The sequence below is a fragment of the Spodoptera frugiperda genome, chromosome 26 (genome assembly GCF_023101765.2).
Source record: "Spodoptera frugiperda isolate SF20-4 chromosome 26, AGI-APGP_CSIRO_Sfru_2.0, whole genome shotgun sequence".
Taxonomy (NCBI): Eukaryota; Metazoa; Arthropoda; class Insecta; order Lepidoptera; family Noctuidae; genus Spodoptera; species Spodoptera frugiperda.
In genome coordinates, this window is record NC_064237.1 from 9,716,598 (window position 1) to 9,739,598 (window position 23,001).

General features: G+C 35.6%; 5 protein-coding genes across 5 annotated transcripts; 2 read left to right on the forward strand and 3 right to left on the reverse strand.

Moving 5' to 3' along the window:
- Positions 1-133: 133 nt before the first annotated feature.
- On the reverse strand, positions 134-1,602 carry LOC118264761 (uncharacterized). The gene is made up of 2 exons (XM_035577388.2): positions 1,273-1,602; positions 134-495 (listed from the first exon to the last, which is right to left on the reverse strand). The coding sequence occupies exons 1-2, from the start codon at positions 1,428-1,430 to the stop codon at positions 147-149; spliced, it is 507 nt and encodes a 168-aa protein (XP_035433281.2). The 5' UTR covers positions 1,431-1,602; the 3' UTR covers positions 134-146.
- A 1,577-nt stretch (positions 1,603-3,179) lies between these two features.
- On the forward strand, positions 3,180-13,528 carry LOC118264759 (E3 ubiquitin-protein ligase SIAH1). Its single transcript, XM_035577387.2, has 5 exons — positions 3,180-3,341; positions 8,887-8,935; positions 9,459-9,654; positions 10,199-10,340; positions 10,681-13,528. The coding sequence occupies exons 2-5, from the start codon at positions 8,910-8,912 to the stop codon at positions 11,286-11,288; spliced, it is 972 nt and encodes a 323-aa protein (XP_035433280.1). The 5' UTR covers positions 3,180-3,341; positions 8,887-8,909; the 3' UTR covers positions 11,289-13,528.
- Positions 4,530-6,588, reverse strand: LOC118281064 (piggyBac transposable element-derived protein 3-like). Its single transcript, XM_035601510.2, has 2 exons — positions 6,245-6,588; positions 4,530-6,044 (listed from the first exon to the last, which is right to left on the reverse strand). The coding sequence occupies exon 2, from the start codon at positions 6,027-6,029 to the stop codon at positions 4,530-4,532; it is 1,500 nt and encodes a 499-aa protein (XP_035457403.2). The 5' UTR covers positions 6,030-6,044; positions 6,245-6,588.
- A 4,046-nt stretch (positions 13,529-17,574) lies between the features above and the next one.
- On the reverse strand, positions 17,575-19,115 carry LOC118264763 (uncharacterized). Its single transcript, XM_050705144.1, is given in 4 exon segments — positions 17,575-17,715; positions 18,576-18,640; positions 18,781-18,835; positions 18,967-19,115. Coding segments are annotated over 3 exon segments (243 nt in total). The 5' UTR covers positions 18,818-18,835; positions 18,967-19,115.
- A 554-nt stretch (positions 19,116-19,669) lies between these two features.
- On the forward strand, positions 19,670-23,001 carry LOC118264747 (signal recognition particle subunit SRP68; the record flags this gene model as incomplete). Its single annotated transcript, XM_050704756.1, is given in 6 exon segments — positions 19,670-19,908; positions 20,639-20,760; positions 21,040-21,267; positions 21,599-21,787; positions 21,914-22,044; positions 22,130-23,001. Coding segments are annotated over 6 exon segments (1,639 nt in total), but the record flags the coding sequence as incomplete, so codon positions are not given.

Consider the following 23,001-nt stretch of genomic DNA (forward strand, 5'->3'; position numbering starts at 1 on the left):
TTTTGTAATTGATAAAAAAGCTAAAAGTATAAAAAAAACAGATGAAAAATTTCAATTAAACTCAATGTTTTCCAGTGATCAACCTTTTTTTACACACCTTATCCATAGATAATATTAAATGAAACACAAAAAGTTACTTATAATAATTATTTTGGCTGAAAGTTCTCAGGCATGCTTTCAATAACATTTTTTATTTGCATAGCAACAATTGGATTGTCTGCACTAATATCTGATATCTTGTACGGCCTCAATAGAGTCACATTTCCTATGATTATTTTATCATCTCGTTCTGTAACTGGCAACAAATTTGTTTTGAACCAGGAAATAAGTTTTGCTTTTCTTTTTAATATTTCTTCTGGTGTGTCTGCATGGCTTTCTTTCTTCTGTGGAGGTTTGATGTGATCCAATAACTCTTCTTGTGTAATGTCAAGCACAGCGTGGCCGGGTACTATAATTGTTTGATATCCATTATCTTGAGGTACAGACAGGATAATACTGCAAAAGAATATTGATTTTACTTAATTTAACAGATCTGCCATATATTTGGAGACATTTTTGATACAGAAATAATAGGATAATAAAATAATATAGGAACATTCTTTGTTTTCTCCAATTTCTTTACAATAGGGATGATGACTGGGTCAAAAATAAATTATTACAACTTTTCAATACAATAAAATATTCAAAAATAATCACACTCTCATTCATAAATTTGATGAACTACTTAATTTTCGATTTTTTCTAGCAAAATTTCTAGAAATAAGTCTGCTATTTGACGTCAAAAACTTATGACGTCATAATAGAGTACTTGATACAAAGTTCATAGAAAATATCGTTTTTGATGTTTCAGAAAAAGTATTGAATTTGACTAGTAGGAAACATGCCTATTACACATTTTTATAGTGCTACAGTTATGACACTGTTAGAGTTTGAACCCGTGTTACAGATCACCAGGCCCAGATGACCCCGGAGCCATTGAACTGAACTATATAATCACATTTAAAAGAAGAATCGAAATGAAAACAATGAACAGGGGAATGAAAAAAAGTTATTCATTCCAATATATTATTTGTATCACAAACCATCAACATTCTGAGGAACCTTTTTAATAATTAATAAATATAAATAATACCTAATCCAAGCTTAATAATTCTATAGGTAAAATTTAGGAGCAGTAACAGTAATCAAATAATAATAATAATTGTATACTTTTGCATTTGAAAAGTAAATTACAAATAAGGATTATACCAAGGAGTTATGAGATTGATTTACCTGTTTGTTACTGGGTCAATAGAGTGCACAAAACCAACATAAGCGCAATCCTTAATAAGTTGAACTCTAACATATGTATTCACAAGTTTTAATAAAGCTTTCGGATTTTGTTTAATGGAACTGTACTTGGTATCTTCATTGTTCACAGCCTCATCCATTTTTCTTAGTGTTATAAAAGAACTGTAAATAGTTAAGGCAAAGGTAAGGCTTCGTTTACAAAAATTGCAATCATCAAAACGTGAAGAACATTTTGTTTTATTGTTACATTTCAAGGTTAGAAAAGAGCAAAACAACGCGTTTTTTTTTTATAACTGTCAACTGTCAATGTCGAACTGAAAGAACAAAACCGCTAAAACGCAAAGAATTGATGTTAACAGTGCTAAAAATATTTAGTATTTATGGAACTTGTCCATCAGAAACATTACTAATCATAAACAATACATAATAGTTTCTCAACGTGTGTTTATTAATAAGAAATAACAAAATTGAATCTAAATCTAAATAAACTATTAAATAATAATTTTTCATAACTCTTACTTTATCTCTTAGTTAGATATAGTTAATGGCTGGGACTTCCCAAATTTGCTCTTGGTTGTTAGGGTTTTTACACCACTTTATATTAATTTTCATACCGGGAATTTACAATTAACTTATTTTTAGAACAAAGTTAATCGAAGCCTTATTTATCGATTATGAATGTTTTTTAGTACCTATTCCCAGAATTTGCAAAGGTAAGTACATACTTAAATTCTGAGGCAATTATGAATGTTTTTTTAGTATTCTTAGAATTTGCAAAGGCAAGTACATACTTAAAATTTCGGATCATTTCATATTTCAATCATTGGGTAATTCGAAATATTTTAAGAGGCCCTTGAATTTCGAATTAGCACCAGTCGACTGTATTACAAGGCACACGTGTTTGCGCATGCATCTTATGGTAACTTAGGGAAAAAAACAATTTTGTGTTTTTTACTCATTGCCTATGTTCATAGCCGTGCATGAAACTACGCATCGGTACAATGAGCATGGTTACACTCGATCACAATACATTAATATTATGTATTGTGACGGGGTCGAGCCTAGCTCTCTATAAAGGTCGAAGTGCAATATTTATCGTGTAATAAAACAATTATCATATCACTCGTTTGGTAAGACACCGCCGGATTCCTTGACTCTGAGCCAACAATCAGTAGGTACCCTTAGTATTAGTTTGTTTTACGTTAAAAGTACATCGAAATGAGAGCGCGTTGGTTGGTTTATTGGATTCGGCCAATCAGAGCGCCGAACGTTCCCTCATTTCTATTGCTTAGGGTCCTGAATCTTAGCATTTAGCATGGAACCCTCGCCACATTAGACAGTAACTGGTCGTCTAGCTACTGCGCCAACCTTGGCTATATAGCGCCGAGCACTATTCCACATGTTATGCTACTGCTAACAATTTTCTTTAGCGTCTTAATTGAAATTTACATCAATAATAACTCAATAAAAAACTTCGGTCTGTTAAATAAGAATTATAAGGTATTTAGGTAATCGTTTTATTTTATAACAATATTGTAATTGTTTACAGGAATAATTATTTATAATAGAATAGCAAAAGTTGCCATAAAATCATAAAAAATAATCCATAGTTTGATAAAATATTTAATTAAACAACTCAATTATAAAACTATAACATTTACAATAACAATGTAATTTGAAACGAATATTCTAATTTTAGGAAAGAATAAAGTATATTTAAAATAAATACAAAAATTTACAATGGCAACATTAAATTCTAAGTCACAGGATTTCCCGAAAGCTAGAGTTCGTGTCTGGGAACACCAATGTCACCTCTATCACATGATCAATAAGGTTGAAAATTAAATAAATACCGATGCTATATTTTGTGATGTTACTATTTTACTCGAGTCGTGGACACGTCACGTCATTCGAGTGCGTTTATATATTGAAGCGAGGCTTGCAGCGCCGCAGACGCCAAGATATTCTCGACATAAAATAACGCTAAGTGCATTGTTCACGATCGTGTCTTTGTTACTTCAAGCACCTATTACTACGCAAATAGCACAAAGGTAAGTTTAAATCAATTATATTTTATTATCATCATCATAATTTATCTCGAACCTCATCCGTTTCCAACAAAATGGCGTACCGGTTAGGATGTTTTGTTTTAAGTAAATCAAGTGAATTATTAGGAATAATTGATATCATTGTGAAATATATTAATTTTGTTGTGTAATAGACACTACACTGGTGATAGTAATATCTATTAAAGTACTAACTATACTAAAATGAAGTAGATGCCACATCTTTTAGCATGCCTATAGGTAACCTAAATCCTCGATGGCAATCACTCAGCATGATTGTGTTCTTAATTCCTCACTATACTTGAATGTTGATAGAAAATTATTAAAATGTCGTTTATCTATTAACAATTTTCAATCGCTTTAAATCTTCAAAAGATTACAGGTATAAATCTTCACTTTCACTTCGACAAAGCATTTTTTTATAAAAATCTGTTAAATTAGGACAATAGGTACAAAAGAAATAAGGAATTTAAGGTGAGTTTAAGTACTTAAAGTGTGATTTACTCCTATATAAAGTACCGATATTTATTTCTTTGTTCATTCTTTAATGCGTAAGTACTAGGTACTTATGTAAGATAACTAAGGTGTTAATGTAAACGGTAAGGGTTGCATAAAATAGGAGAAACATTCATGTTATGGATAGGAGAGCCAGCCATTCAGATCCAGAATAGAATTTGTAGTTAAGTAACACATTCTCATTATATTACAGTATTGCATTTTGAGAATCTGAGTGAATTAACTCGTCTAATAGCCCTAAAATTGTACCTACTTTATGATATTTATATTTCCACCTAAAGAAAAACTTTATGATACTTACACGAAATTTTATAGCGATTTCATTTTTTTAAATATCAATAAAATTGAAACTACAATGAACACTGAATCTCATCGAAAGTTTTGTATCAATATTACTTATCTGTTAAAGGTTTCATTGTTCCATACAGTAACTAGTATTTAATATTATAATAATAATATGATCATTCCGCCTTCTTATGTCAATAGCTTTGCCGGTCGGTAAGGCGAAACGATAAGTGTTGATCCAGTCTTACATCTCTAGACGGCATGATAGCAATGGGTCCTCTCAATTTCTTCGCTTCAATAGCATTTTCCAGTTCATAAGAAGGCCGTCCTCGTTTTCCACTTGTTGATGGTTTATTAGTCTGGCTTAACCCTTCAGCTACTGCGCATTTGAAGTCGGCTGAAAGGTAAATATGGGTCTGAATCCGCTAAAGTTCTCCTGTATAACAACCACGCATTAACTGTCATCATATCAATCATATGGAAAAATATGCGGTGGTAGAACTTTTTCGATCTAATCTGAATTCTATAATAGCCAAGAAGAGCGTCTAATAAGTCCACGCCACCCATATGTCTATTATAAACCGTGACTGCCTTTGGACATGATACATTTTGATATGTTTTTTCTTTTTTATTGAAACGTCGAACTTCAGATGATGGTTTGCTGCCAACATAAGTTGAAGCTAAGTTCACAACTCTGTTGTCGTACCAGGTCACTACTGATATATCAGTGTTGTCAATTGTGGTCAATTTTTCTACAGTAGTTCCTCGGCCTTTTTTTTTTAAATCTTTTTCAACTGGAACCTTGTAGCCTGGGATACGATTAGCTTTTATGGTGCCTATTGGTAAAATACCTTTTTTGTTAAGGTACGTCAAAAGGGGTAGTGACGTGTACCAGTTATCAAAGAATAGTTTGTAATTGAGTCCTTCTGGTATTGTCCTAGAAAGGCGAACTACGACGTCACTGCTAGTACTTATTTTTGGCAAATTAGTGTCAGATTGTACAGGTCCCTGAGCTCCAGTATATATTTCAAAATCAAAACTAAATCCTGAACTGCCGCTAAGGACAAAGTTTTTGTAGCCCCATTTGTGGGGTTTCTTAGGGTTGTACTGCCGCATAGATGATCTGCTCTTGGTAGGTATAATTTGTTCATCAACAGCCATATACTGTTCTTTAGGAACTGTCAAAATTCTTTGCCTTAAAAGCTCCAATAATGGTTGGATTTTGTGAAGTGGGTTATGTCCTGGCTGACCTTTTGGTATTTGTGTCAAATTATCGTTAAAATGAATAAAACGTTTGATTTCTTCGAAACGATTACAAGACATTATTGTACTAACTTTTGGGTACCCCATATCCTCATTCCAATAAAATCTTGTAGAGGGTAACTGAACTATCGACATGTAAAGGCAAATACCAATAAACTGTTCAAGTTCTTTTACAGTAATATTACTGGGCTTTTCTGGTCGCTTTTCGACTGCATATTTATTAGTTTCTTGAGATATATATAGAAAAATGTCGTCCGTGAATAAATATTTGAAAAACTGGTACGGGGTATTCAACGTTGTGATTTCTAGAGGCAAAGAAATGTCTCCAGTAAACTGTAAATCAGTTTCAGCTCTTTCCAAAAATCCATCCCTCCATCGAGGCTTTTCAGCCCTTGAAGTCCTTGTTGACGAAGAAGCAAGATGAGATAAAGGTATATTATCATCAGAAACTGAGTCAGACTCCTCAGATTCTGGAATACAGAGAGGTGGTAGTACCTTTCGTCTTCTATTCGTTAGTTGCTCGTCATCTGATAGGTCCTCATCAGCACTGCTGTCCGGAAAATCCTTGAGAATCGTATGGATACCGCCGTAAAATCGTCTAGGATCCATATTCCATCAGGTTGCCTAAAATACAATAAACATTATAAGCAATCACAGAAGTATTAATAAAATATTAATAATAAAAACACGACTTACATTTTTGCATAACGGTACAAATAAGGCACAATAGAAAAAGAATATTTTTGCATGTTGTACCAAATTTGATCCATACAATTAAATACTCAAAAATGCTAATATAATTGTATAAAATGTAAAAAACTTACCTTATCAATAATATATAAGTATTTTTCTTCTTTATAATATTTATCTAATAGCGGTAACTAGAGATTTTATATTTTTTTCGGAGTTTTCAAATAACAGAAACCGACGCGCTCAAGTAGCAACCTGTTCGTCGATGTTGAATGATGGGCGAGTTCGTAGAGTTACTCATAGATGGCGGTGTTCATATTATTATGACAGAGGAATGGAACATATTTGATACGCTATACACAAAACTAACTGTTTTCATTTTCTAATTGAAGATATTCATGAAAATATGGCTTGGTTTATATATGATCCGCGATGCGGTAAGGGGTTAAGAAAAACTTTATGATACACGAAATTTTATAGCGATTTCATTTTATCTCATATCATATACATATTGAAACTACAATGAACACTGAATCTCATCGAAAGTTTTGTATCAATATTACTTATCTGTTAAAGGTTTCATTGTTCCATACAGTTACTCGTATTTAATTTAATAGTAATATGATCATTCCTCCTTCTCATGTCAATAGCTTTGCCGGTCGGTAAGGCGAAACGATCAAGTGTTTAGTTACCTTAGTGTAATGTAGCTGCCTAGTACCTGTAGATACTTATGCTTTTGTTTATATAAATATATTATAAGGCATATAAAGATACTCACTGACCAATGACCGGATACCTTAATACTCTTGCTTATCTACGTATATGTATTTATACAACACACTTATCATCACACTTATTATTATAAGTGTGAAAGTATGTTTGTTTGGATGTATGTCAGTCAATCACGCTGAAACTGCTGAACGGATTCTGATGAAATTTGGTATATAGACAGGGTATGAGGTATAATAATTAATATAGTATGTCTCCGAAAGTTACAATATTAACAATGTACTGTACCTACCTACCTAATTATAGGTACTTACATATGGCTTTCTGTCTCTCTCTTAGCTTCTATAGGTATACAGTCACTAAGCATTAGCACCAGCACTAGTCCTAAGACTTCATGACTAAATTGTAATTGTAATTACGTTGGTACAGTTCACAGTTAAGTAATTACGTTGGTACCTACAGTTCACAGAATTATTCATACAAATACGTAACTTTACCTACCCGACTAGCTAGCATTTATTTTTTTAGCTTTTAGCAACTAACTAGGAACACTACACTTCCAAAAGTGCAAAGAAACCATTAATTTATTCGTGATTTTAAAAATAAGTATTTAACTTTTTTCCCAATCCCACTAGTTTTTACGTTGGTGTGACATATAGGTAAATACATATGTACCTACTTTAATATTCTATTCTATAGAACTAATAATAACTGCTCAAAGTTTAACAAAAACAGATAAACGTGGCTATTGCATCCTGCGATAAGTCAGCGGAAACAATAACGTACTTACTAAATAAGTAAGTACGGTACATAATTTGGTAGTGTAGCTTTTAGTTTTGTATAAAAAAAGTAGCCTGTCTTTTTCCAGACCATAATCTACCCCTATTCCATATTTTATACCGATCCCTTCAGCCGTTTTGACGTGGTAGAGTTAAAAGTATACAAACGAACTCATACATTTTTGCATGTTTCAAACTTATTTCGATCAACGACCCTACAGTCACAGAGCAGTCGGGACCAAGTGTAGAAAACCAGCTGTATGTGCCCTCACTTAATGTTTAAATGGGTCCCGACTCCCGACTGCTTCAATTTTACGATGACGCTTGTTTTATTTTTCAGTTTCATGTAATAAACCGCAGTCGGATTTTTTACTTTTTTAAATTACCTTTTTTAAAGTGTATATTTTCGCGATAAAAAGTACCTATTGATGCCCAGGATATTATAGCATAATTATTATACCAAGTCTCATCCTAATCGGACCGGTAGTTTTAGCGTGATTAGCAAACCAGCGGCAGCCATCTGCCCGATGTATTGTTCCATAGATAACCTCATCCTCTCTACTTTACGATATTATAAAGCTTTCACGATTTTTTTAATAATATCCGCGTTTTATTTAAAATTTAAAACTTGCGTTCTTGTTGGGACACTCTTTAGAAACACAATACAGACATAAAGTAACTTCTAGTTCAGTAAAAAACGTGTTATGCGAATGCAAAGCTATAATTAAAGTCACGTTGTAGGTACCAGTCAAAGTCATCACAAGATTAGGTACAACTAGGTATAGCATTATATCTTTTGTTATTTTAGTCCTACTGCATATTGTGACTAGACATTGTGCCTAAGACCTGCGGTTTTGAAGCTTAAATAAAAGTTTTGTGAAATAAATGCTGGGACTATTTGCAATCAATATAATTTAATTACATAGGCATAGGCACCCAGATCGTATTGAAAAAGATGAAATTAGGTACTATGTACTAAGTGTTAACTACATATTTTACAGTATCTAGGACTGTAATTAGTTTCGTTATAAAGTTGAAAACCTATTAAAGGTCGATAGAAGTGCCTAGTTAAGTAGACCTGCTGGTCTATTCTGTAATCGTCAATTAGAAACAATCGAAGTGAGCTCGATCGCATTCTCGCCCGTCATTGGTTGAGATTATTCTCACAACCAATGACATGGTGGACCGAATTTAAAGTTACAGTATATAACCTAGCTCTTGCCGTTGGAAAAGAAAACGAAAATAATATTTTTAATTCTTATTTTCAGGACAACACCATCATCCATTAAAAATGGCATCGGGAAAAGCCAATAAAAAGTAAGTAACCAGCCACACCCAGCTATTTAAATATAAATTACGCATTTGTTATTGTATCTAAGTTTACTGACATTTTATCTGCAACCAATTTATCACATTATTGGCATTCCGATATGATTTGTACCTAATGACACTGACTTATACATACGTAGGTAAGTAGGTAATGGGCAGACGTACTCCATCGTAGGCCGCATACTACGGTAAAACGGAGTGAACAGGGAAGAAGAATTAATAGATACTATGAAGAATTTCCCTGTACCTATTCACCTCTTTTCTATCCCTATTCACCCCGTTTTACCGAACCAGGCGATATAGTGGCTAAATATCGACACTGACACTCCCTTTCGCATCGCCCAAGACGAGAGAGGTAATAAGATGATTTTCCCCCTCAAAAAAAAAAGGATAACAAATACTATGTATAAAAATAACGACAAGAATATTACTAACATACATTTAAAAAAAATGCCAATAATAATGACAGACTCGTCAAAGTTTACACTAAGAACTTTTTTTATTTGAACAGAGTTGCAGCTCTGGCCATTGACCTGCCGGAATGCCCAGTTTGTATGGACACGATGTGCGCCCCAATCTTCCAATGTCAGTCGGGACACAGCCTCTGTAACAACTGCACGCAGAACCTGCTGCCGCCTGTATGCCCAATATGCCGTCAAAATATGACGCAGATGAGGAACTGGCAGCTGGAAGAAATTATTGCCAAGGTAATATCTGACGGCTCGTGCTATATCTCCACAAAATATATGTATGTGTATTACCCAGCTAAAGAGTTCTGTTCGTGTTAACACGTGGTTTTATCTGAAACTATTCGTTTTACTGATATTTTACAGGTCATTTTTACATCAAACTTTTAAAAGATATTGCAACGACGATTACACCTGAGTTAGGTACAGTTATCTCCAAAGTACCTACTCGTATTTGTTATAAAACTATCAAATCAGTTATAATTACGTGCCATAAGTACTCAGTACTCAGTACTGAGTACGAAGTCTCTACACTCAGTTCCATTACTTATATAACAAAAACTGATAAAAATCGGCGTACCTACTTACCTTATACAGAGAACGAGACTTGTGTCTGAATACTCAAACGCTACTCAATTTTAAGACGCTCTCAAAACTAGTACTGTCCCTATCAATTCTTTATAAAATGACAGAGATACCACGATATTTACGTACAACTTAAAATTGAGTAGCATTTTAGCATTCGGGCGTTAAACTTCTATTCAAATGTACAACGTTGTTGCAGGCAAAAGTGCCGTGTCCGAATAAAACATCCGGATGCGTGTACACCATGATGGCAGTGGATTTGGAAGACCATCTCAAAGAATGCATCTTCCGCGAAATGCATTGCCCACTCGGGGCTGTCTTCGGCAAGTGTTCCTGGACAGGTAAGACGAACATGAAGCACCTACCAAGTTATTAAAATCTAGTTTCTGCCTTCTTAGCAGCTTCGCCCTAGTTTCTAGGGTTAAGCATGGAGAGAAATATTTTTTTTAATTATATTTTTGGGGTCGATGTTTTTTTAAATATTTCATATATCAATATAGGTACAGAATTAACACTTCTACAGTTTAATTATATGTATAGATATAGAGTACCTACTCTATAACCCTATTTTAGTTTTGGGTGATGGGATCTCATCATCATCATCATCATCATGATGACGCGCCTTGTACAATGATATCAAATGATACGGGATACTTAAGCAGGTAATTATTCTGTTTCCAGGCAAATTAAAGGACATGATGGAACACTTCAAGGACCGTCATGCTGAGCACTGCAGCGTCACCACTGATGAGGAAGTGGAACTTACTAATGTCAATATCAAAAATGATGATCGTCATCTCTTCTTGGTAGCCCAGGCTAAGTTTATTTTTATTGTCACCGTGAAAATGGACACCCTCCAGAACATGATTTACTGGACCATTCAGCACATTGGCAGTAAGAAAGTGGCACATGATCATATTTTTGAGATCCATCTGCTGAGCAAACAGACTCCAAGGAGGAAAATCGTGTTCACGGAACATTGCTTCAATGATGCCGTTAAACCTGAAGAGATATTCCGTGAAGGCAAATGCCCCATGTTGCCATTGGAAGTATTGGTTAACTACATCAAAGACAAGAAATTGTCCTTTAGATTCTTTATCAAGAGAATCCCACCAGCGGCACCCAAAACCAATAATGATAAGGGCAACGGCAATGGCAAAAATGATAACAAACCAAACCCTGGACCGGGACCAAAAGGTCCTGGGCCTAAGGGACCCAAAAACCCAGAAGGGAAAAATAAGCAAAATGGGCCGGGTCCTGCCGGAAAGAATCAGAAAACTAAAGCTTAGTTCTAATATCGTAACTTAATTACTGTTCCAAGTTTTCAATGTATTCGATTTCTGGAACCCTTTCTGCTAAGATAGATTATGTAACTAGGTCTATTCGTTACAATGAGGAGGTTTAGATTGGAGGCCAATTCTAATGATTACGTGCAGCACATTGAGACTCGTAATTACGTTATTTTTATATAGAACTCGTGTACCTGATATAATAAGGCTGCCTTTAGCTGTTCGTCTTGCGGACGATTGCATTAAGATAATAAGAACTCTATGAGAATGTTCTAAATATTCTAAAGCAATCAATTAATGCACGAACCGCTAGGTGGCAGCTTGCGATCACATTGAAGGCAACTGTTTGCCAACGAAGTGATCATGAATGTGTCAAAAGAAGTCCTTACTCTGTTCTGTTAGGTACTTCTAGTGACAATTATTTAAGTATCTTCGCCTAAGGCTGAGAAACTCAAATTAGCACGAGTTTTATTTAATAAACGTTATACAATACCTACCTAACCTAATTACCGAGCCGGTTTTAACTCTACTAGCGCCCTGGAGATTGCTTCGGCGCCCTCCTTTTTTGATGACGAGGGGAACCTTCAAAAGGCGCCTAGTTCTTTGGGGAGAACGACTAGGGAGTGTGAAATTTTTAGCTCACTGAAGTGCTCCCGCTGGCCACTCTCAGCACCTATAAGGGGCACTGGGTCCTCAGACTTGCTCCGGAGCTCCCACTGTGCAACGCTTGTTTCGGCATATCCTTAGGCTCAAAGAAGACTCTAAGTACTCGTAGGTCTCCTTTGAGCCTCGCTGTGCACGGTGGCACACTGGATGGGTTCCTAGAGTCCCGTAGCATTAAAGGTCCATCTGTAGTGATGCAGACGGGATTTTGACTTGTTAGGTATCAAGGCGACCGGATACTGGATACATTTCGGAGAATGTGCGGGGGAATTGCACAACTTGATTCCCCCTAGTCCTTTCCATTTTCGAACCACAAGACAATCGGCGAGGCGTCACCGCTTCATGGTAGATATCCCACCCACTCGCACTAAGCATTTCCCTTCAAGCTTCCTTGTGCGAACTGCTAGGGAGTAGAACTCCTTGCCGGAATCTGTGTTTCCTGATGGGTATAACCTGGGTGTCTTCAAAGCCCGAGTGAATAGGCAGACGTGCTCCATCGTAGGCCGCATCATCACTTACCATCAGGTGAGATAGCGGCCAAACTTCGACCCATCAAATGTAAAAAAAGACGGCTGCCTCCACGACGCCTTCTACGAGAAGTTGAGCGGGATCGCTAAAGGGTCGATCCCTTTCGCGATCCCGCTCAGTAGCCTTCATCCGGGAGGCGAGGATGTACCTCGTCGTACCCTAACGCCGCTTCTGCCTAATTAGGTAATGGTAAATGTATCGATTATGATGTCACATTGTGTAAGACACGAAAAATAAGTTTTGGCCTCTAATTAAAACTAATCACTAATGATCGATTTAGTTATATTACTTATAAATAGATATTGCGCACTTTTTAATTATTACCTAGATATTGTGCACTTTTTTAATTTGTACCTACTTAGTAGTTTCCTAAATCATGGGAAAGGGACATTTTATTAAATATTTTTAAGATTATTATAGATTTGAGGAATTGGTAGAAATTATCGTATCAAGAATCGTTGAGTCGGAAAATAAATTGTTGTTTGTTTCTTTTTAAAAAACATGCAAGTACCTACCTGTTGACCAATTACAAAAATTTAATAGGTATAAATAAATAATCAGGTAGGTAGGTACTATATTTCCTCCTGGGGTATGGTCCGAGTGAAATTTAAAATATTTCGCTTGGATTAGCTCCGATCGGAAGAAAATTGAGGAAATATTACAATTACTCATTGAAGAGTATTTTTATTAATTGGGTCAGTATTTCAACACCTTTTTGTAATTAGGTACCTACTTACCTAAATACCTACATAATGTTTGGGACTCACTCCGACTCAAAGGGTCTATAGATGCTGATGATGACTATGATCATTGATCACAAATGTTGTATTCTTTTTTATTTTCATTGACCACAAATTGTGTACCTAAACAATTCCTAAGATATTTTAATTAGTACCTATAAGTATGATGTATCTAGACCCTACCTAGGTCCCTATTATCAATTTTGTTTTATGATTGTTAATTCGTATTATACTTGATTACAATGTACGTAACTAGGCATTATAACAGCTTGTATTCAGTAGATTTAGAAAAATAAAGACTAAAATGATTATTTTGTTTCTTTTTCATTTAAATGATATGATTATTAACATAACGTACCTATCATCATAATTAGATGGTTGGTAGGCTACAACTGCGTTTCTCTCGAAACTGTCTGACTTCTGTCTCACACAGCAAGACTGTAGAATGAGCAATCGTCGGCGGTATTTCCGAACCGATACTACCTACCTTAAACCTTCAAGAAGAGTGTATTCCTTTTTAAAAGGCCGGCAACGCACCTGTGACTCCTTTGGTAGTTGCGAGTGTCCTTGAGTGGAACTCATCGCTTACCGTCAGGTGAACCGAGTAAGTAGTCAACTCGGACCACATACCTACGGCCCATTTGGGACGAGTTGCAGAAAATAAAATAAAATAATATTTTTAGTGGTCAACTCGTCCCACGTCACTACCACAATGAGATAAGGTACAGTTAGTAGCAAAAGGGTTAGTGTGGAAATAATGAAGTTCTATTACTTTGTTGAAAAAAAAAGATTTTCCAGGAACTTCATTCTATCTATGTTATCATTTACTTCATAAGTGACCGCCATGACCATTGTTTAAGCCACACATGTTTACTATTCTTAGTAATTTTGGTTAACACATGAATTTGTGCGATTGCTAAAAAAAATTAGGTAATAAATTATTTAACCGACACTAAAAAAAGAGGTTCTTACTTCGTCAGGATTTTTTAATATGAAATAATCGAAAAAAATATTTTTAATCTTGTGTTGCTAACTGTACCAAACATTGACAAAGTTTAAAAATCCATACAAAAAAAATAGTGGGACGAGTTGACCACTAAAAACTTAATTTATTTTTAATTTCCCCAACTCGTCCCAAATGGGCCGTAAGTATGTGGTCCGAGTTGACTACTTACTCGGTGAACCGCCTGCTCGTTTACCTCCTATCCCATAAAAAAAAACATTGTCTAGTTCTGAAAACAGTACCCTTAGTACGAGTTTGCTTTACGTTTAATTTCATCCAAACGAGAGCGTTCGGCGCTCTGATTGGTTGTTTTTTTGGAGCCGGCCAATCTGACGGTCTAAAGATTGATGGTGATTATACAATTTTATTATAAACTAGTTTTGTGATGAAACTTAATTAAATAGTGACAGAGCATTGAACAATTTGTTACCCAAATGGTACCTAGTTAGGTAAGTACCTCATTTATAATAATTAGTACTTAACTATCTAATTAACTTTCCGTCATTAAGGTTCCTATACGCATACCTATATAATACCGTTTTCTAAAAGCTACTATAACAGTTGTTGAACGGAGTCCCTGATAATCCAATACCAGATCTACTTATTTTATTGGAACATAAACATTTTCATTATGGAAAAATCTACGAAAAATGTTGGTAAGTAAACTTAAAGTTGTGGATACATTATTATCTAAGCCCGATTGTACCTATTAATATTATTTGCCTACCGACAGATTTATTTTTGCTTGATTTATTCTTGTTTGTGTAATATTAATAAATTGTAAGCTTAGTGCAGAAACTCATTATAAATTGCAAAATATCACTAGCTTTTAACACATTCTACCAAATATTTTATTCCTTTTCAGGAGTAACTCGTCAGCCATCAGGAATTAAACGGGTGTTCTACAAACCTAGTTATAGGTAATAGTTCCATATTTGATATTTACATATGTTTCCTCAGTCAACCGAAGATTTTTCAATATAAAAATTCCGATTGAACAAAATTATACTTCCATTACACAATTGATTTAACAATAATTTAATGCTATTTTTTATTTAAGTATCTTAGGTATATCCATTTTTTTTGTAACACATACCTAAGCACGAAATACAAAAACCTAGGAATGGACTGTTACATGATAATTTGACGCAAAAATATTTATGACGTCATAAATTGTTGTTAAAATTCATGTTTTTGTGCCACTATAAAATATTTATCGACTTACCCATCGACCATTTGATTACTTTTATACTTATCAAATCTATTTTTTTTTAACAGATCGTTTCCTGAATGCCTGTGCATGGCGCCACTGAGGGCACCGATTTACCAGTGCGAGTCTGGGCACAACATGTGCAGTAAGTGCACAGAGCAGACACAGGTGTGCCCAATCTGCCGAAAACACACCGGGAAAATGAGGAACTGGCAGTTGGAGGAGATAATTGAACATTGTCGGTAGGTAACTTAAAATTCAATTTTTTTTTTCATGTCCCCAAAGCACTTTACGTACCGTAACATCGGGTTTCTTTGACCCTAGACGGTAACTTTGATCCAAACTTTTAGACCAATGAAAAACGAATATACGTTTTGTTCTGGATTCCTATTGGTTGTAGAATGTGGGTCAAAGTTACCTCTTAGGGTCAAAGAAACCCGATGTTACCGTAGGTACCTAATTATATTTTAGTAAATATTTTTTTTAACAGATCGGTTCCTGAATGCCTGTGCATGATGCCACTGAGGGCGCCGATTTACCAGTGCGAGTCTGGGCACAACATGTGCAGTAAGTGCACAGAGCAGACACAGGTGTGCCCAATCTGCCGAAAACACACCGGGAAAATGAGAAACTGGCAGTTGGAGGAGATAGTTGAATATTGTCGGTAAGTAACTTAAAATTCTATTTTTTTTCATGTCCCCAAAGCACTTTACGTACCGTAACATCGGGTTTCTTTCACCCTAGAGGGTAACTTTGACCCAAACTTTTAGACCAATGAAAAACGAATATACGTTTTGTTCTGGATTCCTATTGGTTATAGAATGTGGGTCAAAGTTACCTCTTAGGGTCAAAGAAACCCGATGTTACCGTAGGTACCTAATTAAATTTTAGTAAATACATTTTTTTTATCAATTTGATTATAGAACTGCTGAACTTTAGTTACCTATTAATTTTCAATAATTTATTTATTGCCATATTGTATTTTTTAAGCTACTTATTAGATAATAACTGGGTATATAGGTACCATGGATGGATGTATAGGGATACCAACCTACGTAGTACATGGGTACCTAAATAAGAGTTTTGCACACGTGCTCCAGTTCTAAAGTAAATTTTCATTTCAGCCAAAGACGAAGTTAAACAAAGAAGGAAACTAATGAATTACGTACTTCGTTCTAATACTAGTGAAGTGACACACGAGACTTAAATCGAATTCGGAATATGTGACTGGACACCACTGCTAGACAGGTAAGACATTTTTTTACTTTTATGTCGTGTAGAGATAAATAGAAAATAATATACTAATACATGTTACACCCAGCCGTACATGTTACAGATAACTAATGTTATCAGTTATGTATAGATTGTCGCACAACGTGTCGCAGGTTCGATTCCCGCACGGATAAATGTGTGTGTGCTCCACGTATTGTTGTTCCGCGTCTGGGTGTCATGTAACCTATGTGAAAAACAAACGCCACTTTTGTTTACGACGCTTCAAGGGCAGGGAACTTTACTTCTCTTAATATCTACTTAACTTATATAATAATTCTATTTTCAGGCAAACTAGGGCACATGATAAAACACTTCAAGGATCGTCATGCAGAGAACTGCGGTGCCACTACCAGCACGGACCGGTGGAGTGTGGAGCTTACTGACGTCAATACTATTTTCTATTGAATCATTAGCTATATCTAATGTTATGAATATAATTAAAAAAATAAATAAATAAAACATACTTTTTTATTTCGTGAAAGGACAAAAAAAAGGCGGTATGAATATTATTCTCATCGTCATTCATGATAAAGCCCGTAATATTTTTTAATCCAAAACTAAAAAGTATTTTTTTCAACCACAGACAATATCGGCAGAAATATTAATATCTCCTTTATGACCGAACTTAGTACTCTGGATAAAGTTTTTGACAGAAACTCCACAAAACTTATCCAAAGATTTATAATCAAGACTTAATTTTAATTTCTGATATTATAGTGGTGTCAAAAAGGTTTAAATATGTACCTATATAAACAAAAACCTAATGGGCACAGCCAGAACAAGCCTTCAAACATATTTTTGTTATCTGTCTAATAATATGGGATGCTATATTGATGTTAAAAAATGAAACTCGAGAATATTTTTAAGTTTTTATTTCCTTACACCTAAATGTTCATTTCTTAGCCTTGGCTTCTCGTGTGGCTTTCCTTTCTGCGGCACGGGCAAGCTGCTTTGCTGGTTTCAGGTTGCCTTTTTGCAGAACCTTTGGTTCCTCAAGAACTTAGGGTCCATCTGTTAAACAAAGGAGTATTATTAATTTATATTTCTTGTATCAAATGTTAATGATTGCAAAAAAATCAATGTCTCAGGAGAGCAGTTAGGTTGAATAAATCTAATATAGTATTCAAAAATATTTACGAGGCAAGGGAAACTTAGTATCAAAGTAAAGCTGTTTTAATAACTCATCAAGTATATTATGCGCTATGTTGGCGCATAGCATAAGACAGCACATTTGCCAAGGCCAAACATGCAAGAGGTTAACTTAGTTCTATGTACTTAAAATAATACTTAAAATAGTTATGGTATAACAGGTGATAGGTGATATAGAAATTGTAGACTAAATAATAATTATTATAAAAACTGCTGTCTTTGAATCCATTTACATGTTATGAGGATCATGTAGTAGGGGGAGCCTGTTGTCATATTATACCAGGCAAGGGTATGATAATTACTAGTCATATACCATTAGTGTGGGATTTCACAATAGTACCTATATGGTACTATAATAAGAGCTAATAATGACTGATGGGGGACTCATATGATCTTCTAATAAGTAGTATATGACTTATAATAACTCAAAATATTTGAATATTTTTGATCAACACATCCAACTCATTTCATAACTGAGTCGGTGCATACCTATCCTAAGAGCTGCACAGCTTGGCTTACAAAGCTTGTGTTTAATTGTGTAACACTTAACATCTGTTTAAATAAGTTCCACCAAATATCACATTCATCTTTAATTCAAATTAGTGGTCTCACATTGCACTATGACTTTAATTTCGTTTCACTATTTCGATATTAAGAGGAGGAGTAAACAAACACATTAAACATTTAGAGAACTATAGAGGAGAGAAATGTGGTGTACTTACGCCAAGGGTGGATTCGTGCCTCTGTTTTGTAGGCTTTTTGATGCCATTCCTGTGGGCTTTGCGGTCTGAAATAAAGATACATTTCGTATTATTTACATTGCCCAAAATCTAACCACACTAGAATATAAACATGTTGAGCTTAACTTATTAATTTTAACAGGAACTAATAGTCTTTCAGATAGTTAAACAAGTTTTAAATACTCACTTTGGTTGTGATTTGTGTGATTCTTTGACTTTGCCATTTCGTCAAATTGCGAGTTCTGAAATAGAAAATAATATAAATATTACAATATTTATCACTAACTTTATAACGACAGTAAAAATCTTTTATTCAATATGAAAAGATTTTCAAGATATTTAAGGAATTATTTTAAAACTTGGAAACACTAACCTAAAAACAGCAAGAGAAAAAGACAAGAGGAAAACAATCCGGCCTGAATGTCAAACGCGAACACTCTAAATGTAGGTTTATAAGCATTACACTACTGGTATCTCTTTTACTCTTACTTATTTGATATATTGCCACTTCGTTCGTACCGATGGTTTTATGTTCAAAATATGAAATAAACATACTGGAACATGAAGAATCTTGTCAACTGCGTTCCGTTTTAATTAGAATTATTAAAATAAAATATGTAAATATAAATGTAATACTTTCAAAACTGTCTTTGATATTTTTATTATAACTCTTACTTTTTATTAATTCTAATTAAAATTAATCATACATTCATCATTTATACTTTATAAATAATAAATAAATTTTAGTTTATAATATTTTTTTTTTCTAGTTGTAAATATTATGTATAAGTATCTATATTAAATGTTCAATAAAATAAAAATCATACACCTCGTGAATTGTAAATCGCTTTGGGATTTCGTGTTTTGCGTTTTTGTATTGGCAACATCCAAGATGAATTAAAACGATCAGGACGTCAACGTCAAGTTGTCATTGTCATATGACGTGCCAGTCAATGCGTAAAGTTTCATGTTCCTCCGTAACGAAAAGCGGTTGTATAGCATACGTTAAATACCTTTGCTTGTTTCACGCAGACGCGAACGTGAACGTGTAAGGGAGAAGGACAAAACAATCATGTCATAAATGTAGTTAATGTCTGGCCTAGAATGTATAACATGTGTCGTGTTGTCTGAAAGCTGTCTTTATAAATTAAAATAAAATCGAAATAAAATATCGCAAAATTAAATTAAAATAAACAGTAAAATTAGTGGCAAGTCACAATGGTTGTGTTAGAAGGTGATTCCGGGGATGCTAAACCTATAACTTCCGAAGAAAGTGATAAAGAAGTCAAGTCTCCAAGACTGTTATCATTAGAAAGTATCCTTTTGAAAATGCTAATATATCTTCATATTTTCAATGAAAAAATATAATTTCATTACTTGTTTTACATAAAATTTACCCGTACATTTGGGAACTGGTGTTTAAAGTCCAATATTTTAATGCAGTCCAAATCCTAATAATAATCTTATTGGTTATTCGTAAACTAACTATATATTTTTTTATTTCCTTTACTAGCATGTGGTTTTGTACTGTCTTTTTTATAATTGCTAGCACTCTCAGTTGTATTGTTATAAAATAAAGTTTTCTAGTGAGAAAAATATGTAGTTTATAAATTCTACCATGCAATATGTTCTGTTTCACTAAGTGTCAGAAATTCCATTTTATAGGTCATGGGTACTCTGATTTAAGTTTACATAAAGTTACAAAAATGAAACATAATCATAATATTCAATTTTAGACACAGTGGATGAGTTTCAAGAGCATTGTACATTGTACGAGACACAATGTACTAATTACTATGTAATGAAGCTATGAATATACTTAATTAATGCTCATAAACATGAAACAATAATCTAAAATAAGTTACATAATTGTTTTCAATAAATTTGTGTTCAAATACAAGCCATTCTAGGTATAATATGAAATCAGATAATCTAATTGAATTAATTTAAAGTAATATTTTTTTCCCACTAGACTATTCTTAACATCAATTTGGGTTTCAGCCTTCTGTTTGTGTTAAATAACGTTTCCTGAACTAGCCAATCAGTATTCCGCATAACTAAGGATGCCCAACAACAACATGGTCTTCGCCATGGTGACTACCAGCGCTACAGAGGATATTGCTCAAGGCGTCTCAGGAGACTGCGCAAAGTCCTCAAAATACCACAGGTGGGTACTCTAACACTTTAACTGAGAGTTAAAATGGTAAATACCAACCTGACACCACAGTCTGACAAGTGTCAATAACTTTTAACCTCCTTTAGTAACTATTTACTACTCTGCCTGCAGTCAGTCTCAAGTAGTCTAAATAATCAAAACCTGACCAGATACTGACCAAATGTACAAAACTATATTAATAATTTACTAACTAACTTTTATCTAAACAAAATGTGTCTAGATTCTGCCTCAAGTAACCAAATATTAACATTATTCACATGCTTTCCACAGGGTGATAGGCGTCACTACCGTCGTCGTGACGTCACAACCGTGCACTTGACGGCGACATCAGCCGAGAGCCGTCTTCTCTGTGTGCCCTTACTTCAAGCCGAGAGGGCCTGGGCACACGCCATGCAGCTAAGGCAAGAGGCCAATACTGAGCCACGGAAGAAGTTCCATCTAGTCTCTCGGCTAAAGAAGGCATATGCTCACGCGCAGACTCTTCTGCAGTTGTGCGAGGTAAATAGCTAACTGTTTTATCAATATCCTTGTCTATGATTGATATAATTTGACTGCACGGTTGGTGCGGTGGCTGGGCAACTGGCTGCCGCGCAACGGGTAGCGGCTTCGATTCCCGCACGGAGCAACTCTTTGTGTGATCCACAAATTGTTGCTTCGGGTCTGGGTGTCATGTGTATGTGAACTTGTATGTTTGTAAACGCCCACGACACAGGAGAAAATCCTAATGTGGGGCAATGTTAGATTTTGCGATATTAAACATTGACAGTAACAGATCGTTGTTATATTGCAAAGACGTGCATTTAAACTATGAGTCTTGTTACATCTGTAGCAAAGTGGAGTTTGCGACGCGCGCACGCAGCTGGAGGCGGGCGCGTACGCGGCGTGGCTGGGCGGCGCGCTGCTGGTGGAGCTGCAGCAGTGGCGCCCCGCCGCGGAGGCGCTGCATCGCGCGCAACTTGTGCTCGAGAAACTATGCGCTGCATTACCCGAGGATGAGCGCTTGCCGTACAAGCAAAAGGTATTAAAGTATACTTTCAAATGTCTCCAAAAATAGAAAGAAAAGTTAGAGTGGGTACTAAGTACTTTATCTATCTGCCTCTTGTAAAATCTTCTCATTTCTTATGGAAGATGACTTTATATTTAGGTGGAAGAGCTGAAGCCTAGCCTTCGTTACTGCGCCTACAACATCGGCGACGAGTCGGCGGCCGGCGACCTCGTGGCTATGCGCGGCCAGGGACTCATCGAGAACCTGGACTCACTCATGGCGCAAGCTAAGTTAGTACTTATTACGTTAGTGACAAAACTTATAATATGAGTTTCATTTTTGAAAATGTGGATATGATGACCGTTATTATTACAGGGAGTCTCGCTCTGGTGTGATGCATGAAGTGGAATGGCGCGGCCGCAAAGTAAGTGTGAAGCCCGAGAAAGTGCGACTCTTCCTCATAGCATTACAAGATCTTGACAAGTCCGTCGCCAACGCAGACTCTGTCCAGGCCAAGATTGATATCCTCGAAAATATTCTGATGGATTGCAAGGACGCCATATCAGCCATCAAGGATGAAATCAAAAGCGATCCCAAGCTGAAGTCTGCTTCCGAGATCCAGATGTCTGGCATCAACTACTTGCTGTCCTACTTGATGTACCTGCGCTTGATGCGCACTATCGACAGGAACAACTTGCTTGTCCAGCAGGCTGAGGAAGCTCGCAAGAACAACATACAGATCGACGGCAAGAAGGTCCGGCCCCAGGACCTGACGAGACTCTACGAGATCATCTTGCAGAACTTAACCGAGTTGCAGCAGCTGCCTGGCTTTGAAAACGACGCGGCATACCAACAGGAAATAGAGACATTGACGAAAGCATACCGTGCGTTCCGTTGCTACTACATCGCTCAGGTGCTCACCGGACTCCGTCGCTTCAGGGAAGCCCTTGCTATGTTGGAGAGATGTAGCAACTACTCTGCCGAGTCGCTCAAAACCAAACTGGATGACAAGCGCCTGGTGGAGAAGCTGCAAATGTTGAAGAAAGACATCGAGAGCTGCAAGTTCGAGGTGCATGCCGACTCTGTGCTGGAGGATGATGAAGATCAAGATGAGGACACCAAGTATACGAGTGGCAAGTCGTACAAGGACAAGAAGCCTCTAGTCGATCGTTTGGACGAGTACAGAGAGGACACTCAAGTCCTTACAAAGAACCCGAACGTGTACAAAATGCCACCGTCTATGGAAG

What these genes read in the sequence shown, in the direction of transcription:
- LOC118264761 (XM_035577388.2), bottom strand. Translation starts at nt 1,430, where the DNA reads ATGGATGAGGCTGTGAACAATGAAGATACCAAGTACAGTTCCATTAAA. An exon ending in ATTGACCCAGTAACAAACAG is followed by an intron (nt 496 to 1,272) that starts GTAAATCAATCT and finishes ATTCTTTTGCAG; the next exon opens with TATTATCCTGTCTGTACCTC.
- LOC118264759 (XM_035577387.2), top strand. Translation starts at nt 8,910, where the DNA reads ATGGCATCGGGAAAAGCCAATAAAAA. An exon ending in TCGGGAAAAGCCAATAAAAA is followed by an intron (nt 8,936 to 9,458) that starts GTAAGTAACCAG and finishes TTATTTGAACAG; the next exon opens with AGTTGCAGCTCTGGCCATTG. An exon ending in TGGAAGAAATTATTGCCAAG is followed by an intron (nt 9,655 to 10,198) that starts GTAATATCTGAC and finishes ACGTTGTTGCAG; the next exon opens with GCAAAAGTGCCGTGTCCGAA.
- LOC118281064 (XM_035601510.2), bottom strand. Translation starts at nt 6,029, where the DNA reads ATGGATCCTAGACGATTTTACGGCGGTATCCATACGATTCTCAAGGAT.